At 41.4% G+C, this 15,000-nt stretch overlaps 1 protein-coding gene across 1 annotated transcript in view; it reads left to right on the top strand.

Annotated features, from left to right (window-relative positions):
- LOC137983685 (uncharacterized) overlaps positions 1-15,000 on the top strand; it is a 40,445-nt gene that overhangs the window by 12,019 nt on the left and 13,426 nt on the right. The window contains exons 7-16 of the mRNA XM_068830847.1: positions 1-325; positions 1,068-1,421; positions 2,203-2,523; positions 4,237-4,395; positions 6,123-6,263; positions 8,256-8,543; positions 8,690-9,295; positions 9,974-10,273; positions 11,252-12,328; positions 14,917-15,000. The exon at positions 1-325 is cut by the window's left edge and continues 11 nt beyond it; the exon at positions 14,917-15,000 is cut by the window's right edge and continues 69 nt beyond it. Coding sequence (XP_068686948.1) covers positions 1-325; positions 1,068-1,421; positions 2,203-2,523; positions 4,237-4,395; positions 6,123-6,263; positions 8,256-8,543; positions 8,690-9,295; positions 9,974-10,273; positions 11,252-12,328; positions 14,917-15,000 — 3,655 coding nt within the window. The remainder of the gene's footprint in view (positions 326-1,067; positions 1,422-2,202; positions 2,524-4,236; positions 4,396-6,122; positions 6,264-8,255; positions 8,544-8,689; positions 9,296-9,973; positions 10,274-11,251; positions 12,329-14,916) is intronic.

Here is a 15,000-nt window from a genome sequence, read left to right as displayed (position 1 = left end):
CTTACAAAGAAGACAGAAAGTCCACCGCTGCCTTTCAGCGACAGCCAAAGATGCGCTGTCACACTTCCCAAGTATAACGTGACGCTGGTAGGCGGTATTAAATCCGGGACATTTTCAGAGGCAAAGCACGTGCATGACATAGACCTGTGCACACGACACTGTTGTTTGAGAAGAGATTGCGACCTGGCCTTCATGATCCGAGACACTTGTTACCTGGTGAAATGCGCCAACGACTTACTTTGCCAAACCAAGAGAGCACGTCCATCAAACATGAATCCTAGGATAAGTTTTGTGTCTCACTTGTCATCCATCAATCTCGAACCACGTGAGTTTATTTGGTCTTTTTAAATTAGGTCAATGCCTTGCAAGCGCCCTGGTGACGGAAGAGAATCAGTATTGATGTTAAGTATAGTTTGGAAATCCTCAATACACTCCAGAGGCAAAGAATGCAGGCAATAAATTGTTTTTTATTTTTATTTTTGCTAATTGGACTTTCTAGCCTCGTTGACATGAAGAGCGATAAAGAATTTGGTGACCAAATACGAAAAAAATTAGTAAAATGAAAAAAATGCATAAATCTATCAGAAGAATGTGAAATAGAGTCCTGTAATCTTGGCATACCTTGGTGACTCCCAGTGCGAGCAATGATTCACGTGGACTCCATGGGCAGTACAACATTCTTTTCATAGGTTCACGATTGCTTTTAATTTTTTACATATTTAGTTTCTAATTTTTTTAATCGCTTTTCATCTCGCTTTCACCCGTGGAAGACTGTAGGTCCTTTCAGTCGAAAGTTTGTTCTTTCGATTCTCGTAATTTTTAACCAGAGAACGAGTTTTTTAAAATTAACTAACAAAATTATCTTGATAAAGACGTGAATTAGATTTATAGACATCAAACAAAAAGGGAGAAAGGCTTTTTTTTCCAACTCTGCTGCGTTTAGAGCTAAAACAAGGTACTTGATATTTGATTCGTATAACCCTCTTAGTTGCTCCATACTTCATACTTTATGTTAATTTCCATTTGATAACAAAGAGTAAAGTTTCTTTTGTGTCGCTTTCTTAAAGAAATTTCTATTGATGGCACCGCAGAAAGCAAATGGACAACTCCGGGTCCGACGTCAAAGGTGGCCTCTGATGTGCAACCAGTTTGCCATCACACAGCAGTGAGTTATAACGTTACACTGGTGGGCGGCATAAGCGCGGGAAAATTCAGCACCTATGGCACCACTAAAACAATAGATCAATGCATACGCCACTGTTGTCATGACAACAAATGCGACATAGCTTTTATGATTCAAGGGAATTGCTACGCCGTCGAATGCGCTGATATCGAAGGGTGCCAGGTCAAAAGAGCAAAGCCCTCCGTATACCACCCTACTGTGGCATATGTTTATCGTGGCAATGGAAGACCGATTGGGGGTAAGTGGCGACTATTTTTATGACATCCTCTATATGGACTCTTCTAGCCACGATATGTTCGCAGATTAGTTTCTCGTACTTGGTACGAACCCTCTATCGACGAGACAAACAAATAACACTGGGCATCTTTTTTTTATCAACTGTTTGTCAGTTTCAGTTTCCAATAGGCTCCCATAGACTAATTAAGGACGGTGCCTACTATTGTTATTGCGCATACGTTGTGCGCATCTCCAGATACTCGGATTTCTTATCGGTAGTACTTACTAATGCAGGGGTGTTTTTGCGCGGTTTAAATTTATGCGGAGAGAGCAGAACTTAGCAAGTGCTCTTGGTATCCAAAAAGAAAATTGGGGGTAACCATACATTTTTCAGAGATAATTAAGCTTTAATTTGGAAAGGAACGCCATACATTGCTTTGTATTTAAAAGCTTTTTGCTAACATTGTTGATAAATTATCTTTGAAAAATGCGTGGTTACCCCCAATTTTCTTTTTGGATTTTAATAACGCTTGTTGAGATCTGCTTTTCCCGCATATTCAGTAAACCGCCCAAAAAAACCTTTGAATTAGAAGGCACCGTCCTTAAAACACTGTGGTTAAATAAACAGCCAATAGTGTAATGTAAAACAATCAACAACTTCTAATGATTTAGCACTGACTGTTTTCCTTTGTTGAATTCATATCTATTGATTATAATTTCTGATTGATCTTTCTAGGTGTGTTTCTGGTTACATTCTTATTGAGCTAGCAAACCTCATAAATTTCCTGTGTTTTAATTCGTAGATCCCTTACCAGGTGCAGAAAAACCCAGCCCGGACGCATGTTCCCCATTCACTGTCAGTAACACAGTTTACAACGTCACTCTCCAAGGAGGCATTAAGGCTGGCAACTTTACTGACAAGGGCGTTGTTAAGAATATGGACGAGTGTGCGGCATTTTGTTGCGCAGATGAAGGGTGTAACGTGGCTTTCCTTATCCGGGATAACTGCTTTACTGTGGCGTGTAAAGGCTATGACTCTTGTAAAATGAAACCAGCATTGTCCGAGTATTATCACCCAAGATTAGCCTATGTTAATTGGAGTCCACCTGACGATGAAATCCCAGGTAGATCTTTTCCCGTAGATCTCTCAAGCCTTGCGGCTTGGCAAAGCTAATGAAACCAGTGTTTTGTTTTGATCCTCTTAAGATAAGAGGGAGACACCCGCCTATTTCATTGAGTGCTCCACGTGATTTCGAGTCAGCCATGGCTTCTCGTTTCATAACAGATATGTAAATGTACACACTCTCGTCACCAGAGCCTCGGATCGACCCAAGACTCTGGGGAACTCTATATAGAAGAATACGCGCCGTAGGGTTCTTATAGCCAAAAATTGGCTATTTGAACCTTACTGCGTCTGCTCACTCCTCGTGCTAACATGAGTGCACCAATTAGAGAGACGCTTTTGAATGTTCTTCACGAAAACCAATGAGAAGACACTTTGTTTCAGGGTTCCCCAGAGCTCTTCTCACCCTCAGGAAAGAGAAGGGCTCTGGGGTCGAGATTGGAATTGTGCGGAATTAGACGCGCGCCGATTTTGATAAACATCGCGAAGTTGCCTCGTGCTCTTGCTCCAAACTTCACACTGATCACTCTCGTCTAGGAGTAAAGACAATTATGGCCACAAAATATCCCATAACCTCTAGCCCTAAACAGAAAGATTTTTAGAAATAAGCAGCAAAAACAAGACATCTCTTTTTGAAGACCACATCTAATCAGAGTCCGGTTTTTCAAAAGCCGATTAACGCTAATCCAAGATTAAAAATTAACCAAGGAGTTTATTTCTCAACTCCCAAATACTGTTCAAAATTGATCTTCGGCAAAACTTTACGTTAAAAGAAGTCAATCTTGCAAAACAAAAATAAGCAAAATAGAATTTCACCAAAAAGTTGAAAACATGAAACAAAAGTTTACGCTAATCCTGGATTAAGTTACAGGGCTTTCGAACAACCGGACCCAGGATTACGGAAATTCCTGGACACACTTGGATCATGAAAGAGTGGTGTGCCTCAAACACTCTTCTCGTATTAAGCATTGTTGAACCTACTATGCGGACTAGGAATAATTTCGGCGCAATCCCCGGGATAAATAACTATCGCCGGGGCGGATAAGCACTTCAGTTTCAATCTAATTGAGTTATCCCCGGGATAAAATCACTATGTCCGGCGGATAAGCACTTTCAAACCAATTGTGTTATCCAGAGAATTGCGACTTATCAACTGGATTGCTACGTTATCCTGGTATTAAGGTTTAGTCGCACCCGTACATATTTCTTTCTTTGGTGTAAACCAAAACACAAGATGAAATTAATATAAGGCAATGGAGTTCAACTCTATCAGTTCCAAAAGTTCACTACATACCAGGGCAAGTTCCGCGCCATTCAAAAGCCGATCGAACATGTTTTCGAGAGAAGAAAGAGAAATATAATTTTATTGCTTCATGCTTTTGAAAGGTGTTACATTTTAGGGCACAAGGGGAATATTAGCGGCAGAAAAACACCCGCAGAGTTTCAGGGCCAGGGGCCCGGTTCTCGAAAGTCCCCGAGAACTTTTCGGGCCCGAAAAGCCATTTGCGAACCTGCAAACCGCTTGTTCAGGAAAGCCGATCTTTTGAGTTGTTTTCAAGGTAACAAAAAGAAAACTGACTGTGAAGTTTGACGACTTAAATCCTCTCCGTTCTTGAGTTACAAAGGGAATTGTGACACCCCAAAATGGCCCGTAAAGTTTCGGGATTTTCGATCTTCAGGGCTCTTACTTTGTTTCCGTACTATGTATTTGTAGCAAATCGTTGGTATGCATCTCTTGGTTGCTGGAAAGACACAGACTCTTTTGCCGTCGCTACTTTAGAAGGATCTGATCCTCTATTGAAGGGCTCACTCGCCGAGCGAGAGAAACCGATTGACACGTGCGCACAGGTTGCTGGGAAACACAACTACAAAGGTAATACATGTACAACCCAGAGTCCATCACACAAGAGGGAGATTTCACAAAATTGGCCCAGTCCCCATCAGCGTCAGAAAAGTGCCTATTTTTAAACCAAGTTTTGCGGGAAAATAAACAATAGACCAATGTCGATATATTAAAATTCAGGCCTAAACAAAAGACATCATCTCGAGGCTCTGGGGAAAAATATAAGGATTTGTATGAGTTTATTCCCCAGAGCCTCGAGATGATGCCTTTTGTTTTGGAATGAATTTTAATATATCGAAAGTGGTCTATTGACCAACTCGCTTAACTCAATGTTGTACCCAATTCAAACCCTTTGGGATTAAAGGTTTTGTTCCAGGTATTTCCATATGACTTAAATGTGACTACTACATTATGATACAAATCATCTAGTTCAACTGATACACAAATATCCTTAATCCCGGGAGATTTGAATTACGAACAACATTTGGTTTATTTCCCCGCAAAACTTGGTTAAAAGATAGACACGTTTCTGACGGTTGGCATTATATTCCATCCACCAAAACCACCCTGGCAGAGAGAGAGACTGAGGTTGAATTCAAACACACTTCGTGACGCCTTGTACATAGTACTTCGCTTCAAGCCACCTTCACCTTAACATTTAGAATTAACACTTAGAATATCTATACAGAAAGTATCCCAAACGTTCATAAAAGCTAACCTTAGGCCTAGAAACTTTTCTGTAGTCGTAATTAGGCCTACGGTTAGCTTTTATGAATGTCTGGGATACTTTCTGTATAGATATTCTAAATGTTAATGTGAAGGTGGCTTGACACGAAGCACTATGTACAAGGCGTCACGAAGTGTGTTTGAATTCAACCTCAGTCTCTCTCTCTGCCAGGGTGGTTTTGGTGGATGGAATCTAATGACGACCGTTTCTGACGCTGATGGCAACAAACCAGAAGCACGTGACCTTGAAGCGTGTAACTTGCAACTCTTTTCCTTGGAATGCCCAAATATGGACAAAAATAAGATCGAAGCTGCACGGGCGGGAAAATGCGCGAGCTACGTTACATCTAGCCTCCTTCGCAGCCATTTTTAGGCTCGGTAGCCTTGTCCCTCCGCGAGCCTACCGAGCCTAAAAACGGCTGTGTATGGAGGCTACGTTACATCCAAATAAGGAAACTAGGAAAACCCACCCCAGTTCGAACCTGAGTGAAACGTTTCAAAGTCATGAGCTTCTGGACAAATTTGATACCACGTTCTTTCTCTTGCGTACTGTACTCTTGAAACAGCTTAAAGCAGCAAAAGTTAAAATTATAAATTTTGATCTCGAAGGCTTCATTCTTTTTCCAGTGACACCGTCTTAGATTTGACAAAATGTAATCCATATAGTACTGAACTCTTGAAAGGATGACGTTGAGGAGACTATATTTGTCGCATGTTCCCAAAAACTAAAGGCACATGTTCAACAGCAACATACTCGCGGTGGTTTAATCATGAAGCTTTAATCTCCTCTGATTTAGTGAACAGTTCATCTTGTATCCTGTAAAGTGTCTGAAATGATGACAAACCAAAAAATAGTGGCATGCACCAGTTGAGGGGCAGCTGGGCTAGTAGTCACGTTTCTAAACGTAGGGAAAGACGGGCTTTGTTGTCAACTCACGACGCAAAGTATGGACTCTTGCTTGAGCGTTCATGGACGTTGCATGACTCTAGCATAGACGTTCTTCCTAACATTGTTTTGACTTTTTGTTTAGTCTTTGCTATCCAAAATGGTGGAGCCTGCCTTGGAGGACCAACAGCGGGGAGAATGTTTAACCAGTTTGGCGAATCTTCAGCTTGCAAGAATGGCACTGGAGGATTGTTTGTGAATGATGTCTACCGGCTAACAGATTCTGGTCAGTTTCATGTGCATTATTCTCTTCCCTTTTCCTTTAGCTGAACTTAAAGAAAAAAGAATGAGCGAGCTTAAGTAAAGGCCGGAGACACACTAGGCGACAAGTCGCAGCGACAGGTCTCTGCGACAAGTTGCTCTCTGTGTACTACTCGCAAAACAAGTCGCTGCGACACGACGCCTGTTCGGTGCACACGCAGTGATCTCGTATGAAGAGGAATGTGAACTAGTTTCTAATTCAATATGGCTGACCATATGACGCTGTCTCATTGGTTCATTTATATTTTGTCGCAGCGACTTGTTGCCGGAAGTGTACGCAAGGTGCGACAATGCTGCTTTTTCTAATTTTGTCGCTGCGGTTAGTCGCACGAATTCAAACTGGTTTGAAGTCGTGCGACTGATCGCGGCGACAAAATTCTGCCGCAGCGACAATGATTTTCAATTTTCATAAAATTAACCGTGTCACACAAGGCGAATTGTTGCGGCGACGTGTCGCAGTGACTTATCGCCTAGTATGTCCCGGCCTTAAGGACGACAACGATGCCGGCTTCGAGAACGTTTAACCGCATATTATTTGCCTTAATTGTAAGAATTTCGCGATTACTCCAAGACCGTTTCGGCTTGGAAAGTGCCTGTGTCAACATTCCCGAAATAAGATTCGTTTGCTTCGTCGCGTCATTAGGGAGCTTACGTAACGACGACGACGCTACAAAACAATAGCTTTATTGAGCAAAAACAATGGCTCTGCACGCTCTGCACGTGCGTTTTACATTTTGTTACATTTCTTTGCCGTCATCTCCTAAATGACGACGTGAAATGACCAAATTCAAGGTTCTGTGGAGGACGTTAGCACATGACGATGAATTTTCAGTTCTCTCTCTACGGTTCCAACCGAGTCATACCAGTTTAATTCCTCGACAGTTACTACACATTTTTAACACGAAACGACATGAAATAGTTTTGTAGTGATATTAATAACGCAAACTTGTATTTTTAAATGAAGTCCTCGTAGTCGTCGTCGTCCTCGTTTCGTAAGCTCCCTATGTTGCCTGAAGCCGTTGCCTTTTCTTAAACTCCCTAATCTCCTATCTAACAAGCGCGAATTGAAAAAAAAAATTGTTTTACGGAATTTTAAGGAATTCTAAACCGGTGTTTGGATACTTGGGAATTTCGCTTCCCTCCATGATTTTTTCAGCTTTGCAAAACTCGGTGCGATCGAACGGTGTCTGAACCGATAATCGAGATTTAGGGATCATCGTCGGTGTAAAAGCCTGTGAAACTCACGGATGACGTAAAACAAAAGAGCAAAAAAACATCAAACAATAACCTAACCCCACCACGAGCTAACAAAACAAAGAAAAAGTTTCACAGGTTTTTACACCGAGGTAAACCCAGATTTAGTGAACCAAGCAGGGGCAGGTTGCTGGAAGCCTGGTTAGCGCTAACCGTTGGTTAAGGGGTATCAAAACCTATAGGTTTCCATGGTATTTAACGCTGGTTAGCGTTAGCAATGCTTCGAGCAACCCAGGGCAGAACTGCAGGATCCGGTTTTTCGAAAGCCGATGAAACCAAATCCCAGTTTAAAAATTAACCAAGGATATTTTTTTTCTATTCCCAAATGTTGTTCAAAGCTGATAATCGGCAAAACTTTACATAAGAAGAAGTCAACCTTGGAAAACAAAAATAAGGAAAAGAAACTTTCACCAAAAACTTGAAAATATGAAACTATACTTTACGCTAAACCTGGATTAAGTTAATCGGCTTTCGAAAAACCGGGCCTAGGAACTTAATAACCCAGGTTGAAAATTTAAGAATTGAATCAGTAAGGTGCAAAGTAGATGCAACAAAAAATGCGCTTTACAAATATTACATCACCATCATGCGTAATAGTACGTGTGAAAGAAACGAAAGAGAAGATGCATATGTTGGTTATTCTCAAAGTCCTAAGTGGCTTACGAAGAATGTGTTTATTAATTTTAGCCACTATCCTTTTCAGGTTCTTACGTTTCTCTTGGTTGTTGGAATGACTCTATTGACCACGCCCTCCCTTTACTTGAACATTCTGATCCCATCTTAGAAGACTCTTATCAATCCCGACCTGATCCATTACTCAAGTGCGGACAAGTTGCTCGGAGAAAAGGCTTCGTTATATTTGCTATTCAGCGCGGTGGAATGTGCTTTGGTGGCTCACGAGCGGAAATTGATTACCGGAAATTCGGAATATCACGAAAATGTCATAATGGGTTGGGAGGATCATATGCTAACAATGTGTATAGGCTGATTGGTAAGTGCATCAACTTCGTTTGCAACAAAAAAATTGGTGACGTTTCATGAACACTTTGGGCAAATTTTGAGCTATCAATAATCCTTACCGCACCGTCAAGTTTTTCCCACATTTCACATTATCATTAAGAATTCTTTCTCGTTCAGATAATCTGGGAGCAAAGCCTACAGAAAGCACCCACAATATCACAGTACCCCCCGCAGGAACCTCAACACCTAACGCAGATTCCTCAGAAAATACAACACCAAACACCAACCCCAGTGGGAGTTCCAACCCGAACACTACTCCTACGGGGAGCTCGACTTCACAGACTACTCCCACCGGAAGCTCAACGCCAAACACTACCCCTACAGGGAGCGCTACCAGTGCTTTACCAAGCGATGTCGTCGGAACTCAGCGGTCACCAACCACCTCACCGTCACCGTCAACATACATTGAAGAAAATTATCTGACATTGCAGGATGACTTGCCGCACAGAAACACTTACACGGCTGGTGAAATTTTACACAACGTTACACTGAAATATGGCATCAAAGCTGGAAGATTTAGTGACAAAGGCAAGGTCGCGAACATGACTGATTGCGTCCGAGCCTGCGGGAAACTCGAAACTTGCAGTTTGGCGTTTATGCTTGGCAAGCAGTGCTTCTCAGTATCATGTTATAATGAGGCCTTATGTGGGACAAAGCCTGCCTTTTCTCCGTTTTATAAACCAAAAATTGCTTATGTCAAGCATAAGAAGGAACCAGTAACTGGTGAGTGCTGTCCGTCTCGCTTATCAGTCTCCTTCAAGTGCTAGTAACGTCGAAACGTTTTCTTTCGTATTCGGAGGATCTTGCCTTAACTTTCATAAATTCAGCACCGTCCTTTTTTTACTTGGGATCATAAGGTTTTTGAAGGGCTTCCAAGAATAAGAGTTACAAAAAGAAAGGCGCCAAGTCTTGCAATTGGGATATTTCAAGATTGAATAAGATTAAGAGTGCGTTCGATTGACCGCATACCGGAATAAAACTTGGAAGAGAAGTTAGAAATCCTTCGTTTTTACGGAGATTCATATTAAAATAGTCAATACCTTCTAAAATGCCATTTTAAACATATCTTTATTATCCTTGTTCCTTCAAAACCCCAGACAAACCGTTTCAAATCATCACTCAACGTATTCTTATTCCGGAATATGGTCAATCGAACGCACCCTAAATAGAAAGGGAAGTTTGTTTCACAAGAGTTGCATTATACTTGAGGCGACGCCATTTCACGTTGTCACGCTCCAACAAGTTCATACTGCGTCTTTTTTTGTTGCCAATGAAAGAGAAACTAACTACTTACCCTACTAACGTCTGTGAAATTACGTACCTCGGCCAAATTCCAAATATCAGTAAGCGTCTTCAATTCGATTAGTAAGAAGCATTTACTTTACTTTTTGAATTCCCTAGGCGCAAATCCGTTAGCAGATCTCAGCCAATGCAGGACCAGTATTGTTCACAATGATGTCACATTAGTAGGTGGAATTCATGCTGGAAAATTTACTGATCTTGGAGACGCCGAAAACATGAGTATTTGTAGCGAGCGGTGCTGCTTGAAGGACACATGCGATGTAGCATTTATGTTGGAAGGAGAATGCTATGGGGTCTCGTGTGTGAATGAATCAATGTGTGAAACGCGTCCAGCCAGAAATCCATCAAGATACAATCCTAAAGTTGCGTATATTCACCACGAGAAGGCAAAAGACAAAGGTTTGATGCTAATAATCTAAACTGAGTGAGATACACGTCTACGAAAACTCATAATTTATTTACTATTGTATACGGAGTCGCATTAGTGAACAGTGACCCGAACATGTTTAATAAGACTTGATAATTAAAAGAACCACTCACAGACAAGAACGAGGAATGAGACGTCGTTTGAAACTAATCACTCCGCCTAGTCTTATAGAGCTCTGTGGCCATGCATTTGATTATCGCTATCGAGGTATGGTTCTTGTCCGTACTGGTTCTTTATTTCGACAGTCTTGACATCGCGTTCGCTGATTTCCCTATGTCCTTAATTCTCCCTCCTCCTCCTCCTCCTTCTTCTCCTTCTTCTTCTTCTTCTTCTTCTTCTTCTCCTTCTTCTTCTTCTTCTTCTTCTTCTTCTTCTTCTTCTTCTTCTCCTTCTTCTTCTTTTTCTTCTTCTTCCTCTTTCTCTTTCTGTTCCTCTTCTTCTTGTTCATCATTATCTTCTTCTTCTTCTTCCTCTTCTCCTTCATCGTCTTCGTCTTCCTCCTCGTTTTCGTATTCTTCTTCGTATTCTCCTTTTTCGTCTTCATCTTCGGCTTCGTTTTTGTCTTTGTCTTCTTATCATCATCATCATCATGACCACGTCATCATTATCATCAACATCAAATTTATTAAATCAGTAAACCATAAATACAGTCAGGCGTATTTGTAAATAGTCTTAGCCATGCAAGAATGTTCCCCCCTACGGTAAAGAATTAGGTCGAATGTCGATAGTTCTAATATAACGAAAAGAGATCAGTGGGGTGTTACATGATTCAAATCCGACTGAACAAACTCGGAGAATCTTGCCTTAACTTTCATGGTGGATGTATTGAGGATACAATGATTCTGATTACGACAGTGATGATGATGATGATGATGTTGATGATTGGTCTAGACTCGCAACGCGTATTATGTCTACGTCATGAGCTGACAAGCCACTTTTGTACTCAACAGTCTCTCCACGGCCAAAACTGCAATCACTTCTTAGCATGATGGACCGCCTACTTAATGATCAACCACAAAAACAGACTCCGGTAAACTTTACCCCTGTTAACGGCACATACGCTGACACAACGGCCTTATCTCTGGACACTGACTTGAGCAATGACGTAGGGAACCACGTCAGTAGTGACGTAAGTTATCAGCCCAATAAACTGAGCAGCGACCAACAAATGGATAGAAAGAATATAGGCGACACATTCTTGACAGATGACTCCACCCCCTCAACGTCAGCTGAGAATTATGAAAGGCTGGTGAACAGTGTTAAGGACGGACAAATGAACGTGTACGACATTCCTTACTATTTTGACGACAACGAGATGCAAAGCAAAAAGTTTAAATCTTATTTAAAATCACCACCAAATAAAATCCTAAAAAACATGGATGGTTATTACGGGACAGCGCAAGACTCTAACTCCGATTTGAAAACGCTGAACCCCGTAAACCAACGAATATGGACTGGAATTTCACCCGGATTGGATTGGACCTACAACACAGAACTCAAAGACATTGAAAAATTCCTACAAAACGACAGAAACATCAGAATTGGTGATGGAAACGAGGCCAAGGTTGCCTCTAGTTACTATGACAACAATTACCACAATAGATTTTCAAATTACGAAAAATTGCATTTAGGTCAAACAGAGAACACTCCGCAAGACGTCTTGTCCGACAGTCTGTCATTTGACATGCAAGATAACACACATGGATCTCAGACGGTTAACTCTGATCTTAGTGTCTCTCCTTTAGTTTCCACTCAACAGAAAAATCCCGTTTGTTGGGATGGACAAATCCTGTACAATTACACCTTGGTTGGTGGAATCAACGCTGGCACGTTCACTGACAACGGAAAAACCACTAATATGGACTTGTGCATGCAGTCCTGCTGCAAGAGGGAATCTTGTGACTTGGCATTTATGATCGAAGATGATTGCTATTCAGTAGCTTGTAACAGCAACGGAGCTTGCGAGCCAAGGAAAGCGAGACCGACACATTACAACCCGAGAATTGCTATAAGGAAGAAAGCACAAGGTGAGACTGAGTATGCCAGTTCTGAAACGTTCTGCGATCAAAGCTCACCGCCATTTGTCGACGAACTGCTGCAGCAGTGGAAATAGGACATTTCCGAGTTCATGTCTGCCTCCACTTCAAAGTTAGTCTAAGTGCGAAAATTAGTTCTCATTCATATGTACAGTAGAATTAATTACCCTCACAAAAACTTCGCACTTAGACTCGCTTTGAAGAGGAGGCAGACATGAACTTGGAAATGGCCTGATATCTTAGGGCAGGAGTCCACGAATAGGCGCGTACAACTTCATTGTGTTTTTGGAACAGCGTTTTTACAGAACGAGTTATTTTTAGATTGACGTTCCCGCGAAAGCAGACCTTTCCATCTAATTACAAGTCTCGCATGAGAAATTGTTGCCCATGTGATGGAGATTGTGCAAGCCAAACCTTATTTAAGAACTAGACTAAAAATAGGTTGATCTGTGAAAAGGCCGTGACAAAGAACTAGTATGGACACGGAGGGCTCCTGCCTAAGGTGCGTTTTCTTGGGAGAATCCAGAAAAGAACTAGTGATCTTAAATCGTAAGGATGCTTAACCATTCAAAAAACAAAGCTCGGAAAGAAGATTATTTGCCATGACAACCCGAAGTGGAGACCTGGGACAGAACGACCTTAAATTCTTAAACCAACCCCATTTTCTCCAAAATGGCAGTAATCTGGTCTGTTTTGGAAGAATTCTACAAAATGAAGTATTAAGGGTTCATGGATTTAACTGAAAATACGCAACAAGAAATGAAAGAGCTCAACAAATCTATAAAAACAGGTGACAAAGAACATCTCTTCTACGTTCCAAATCGACTTAGCAAGGACTTAATTGTTAAGCTGTGGGAAAGGTGCCAACTTTTGCTGTCAAGTACCATTTTCTTGTAAAATTGAAAAACCTACCTTTTTCGACCTCGTCGTATCTTCGACAGGAGAAAATGGCGCCAACAAAACAGTTCGGCTAAGGGGTTATGCACGCTAAATGCACATCTTGTGTACTGGTTTTGTATGGAAAACTCCTTGTCAAGAATACCGTGCTTTTTCGAATCCCGTTACCTAAAACGCCAAAAATCTGAATCTCAAAATCCAGATTTAGATTTGTTCTGAAGAATCCACCCGGAGTTTGGATTTTATAAATTTGGGAAAAATCAGAAAATGCAAAATCCACTTTTGGATTCAGAGTCAGATTTAGTGTTTTCATGAAATGCTTAAAGATGCGTTGAGATCTCTAAGAAAACCAAGACAACCACGCAATTTTTCTTTATTTACAACTATTTCATTATTTAATGGTCATTAATTTTCAAATTCTCACTCTACATCTTGAAGAAAAGAGGTCAGCTTATTCCTCCCGGTAACTTTTGCAGGAGCGTTTGTACTAAATTTTCCTTTGCGTGATTGACTCATAAACAACGAGACTTCCTGCAATTCATCCTGCATTCATCGATATTACTCTACCTGAATCGTTCATTCCATTTTCATTTTTTAACCGGACATCGATGATCATTTAAACCACACTCTCTTCAAATTCTAACTTTATGTTTTTCAAATTTTACTTGAACTCCCTTTTCATTTCTTTGTAGATAACGTATTCGAATTTTATCCTGTGTACGGGTTGTCCACATTAAAATGACGATTCCCATCTGTTCATCGAAGTTCAGGCTCCAGTTGTTCGAAGGGTGGATAGCGCTATCCAGTGGATAAATCATTATCCACTTGATAACTCAATTGGTTTTGCTAGTGTTTATCCGCTAGATAGCGATTTATCCGGTGGATAGCGTTATCCCTTTTGAACAACCGTGATCTGTAAAAACGATAACTCAGCATTATAACTTGCTTATCATCTGGCTCCAGTTGTTCGAAAGGTTAATAGCGCTATCCACTGGATAACTCAGTTGGTTTTGCTTGTGTTTATCCGCTGGATAGCGATTTATCCGGTGGATAGCGTTATCCACCTTTTGAACAACCGAGGTCAGGTCTTTTGGGCGGGGTTAATGCCTGACCATCTGGGAATACCCCATGCTGTGTATATGCGAAACGGGGGGAAGAGGGGTTTGGGACATCTGTCGGAATAGCGGTCATCAAGCGCATCTCCCACCCCTGTGCCCATCGTCCTTTGCTCAAACCCCCAAGGGCATTGGTCCAAGGTTCGCTTGTCGCTGAGTTTCAATCGAACTCACTGACTCCGAGTGTTTATTTCCTAGTAGTCCCGGTGTTCTGATTTTCCTCCTTCATCAAAATCGACTTCCAGGTCATTGCATCTGAATGTGGCGTTTGTCTCCGAGATCATGTACAGAGATTATGGCGACTGTTAGTGTGGTTGCTTCCGAGAAAAAAAACCTTAAATAACAATGACCACAACCAGGTTTTCTGAGCCCACGAGACTGAGCGCCCCCAGCAAACCATTGTTTCAACAAAAACCGCTGGTCAGCAACCTTGGTTCTGGTCATTGCAGTCTAAGGTCTTCCTGCTTCCGATCCGATCTCGTTGAGCTACGCCCATTTAAATCATGCCTGGCTGTAAATAGGGTAATTTGCGCTATCATCTATAGCTATGCGTGTATACTTAAACAGGAGATTATCATATCAAAGGATTTCCTACCGAGCCTGCTTCCTCAACTCAGTCTACGCCATCGACACCTACTTCATCTCCTTCGT

Source organism: Montipora foliosa, chromosome 13 (genome assembly GCF_036669935.1).
Source record: "Montipora foliosa isolate CH-2021 chromosome 13, ASM3666993v2, whole genome shotgun sequence".
Taxonomy (NCBI): Eukaryota; Metazoa; Cnidaria; class Anthozoa; order Scleractinia; family Acroporidae; genus Montipora; species Montipora foliosa.
Note: the sequence above shows the minus strand (reverse complement) of the source record. Positions and strands in the feature narration are given on the sequence as shown.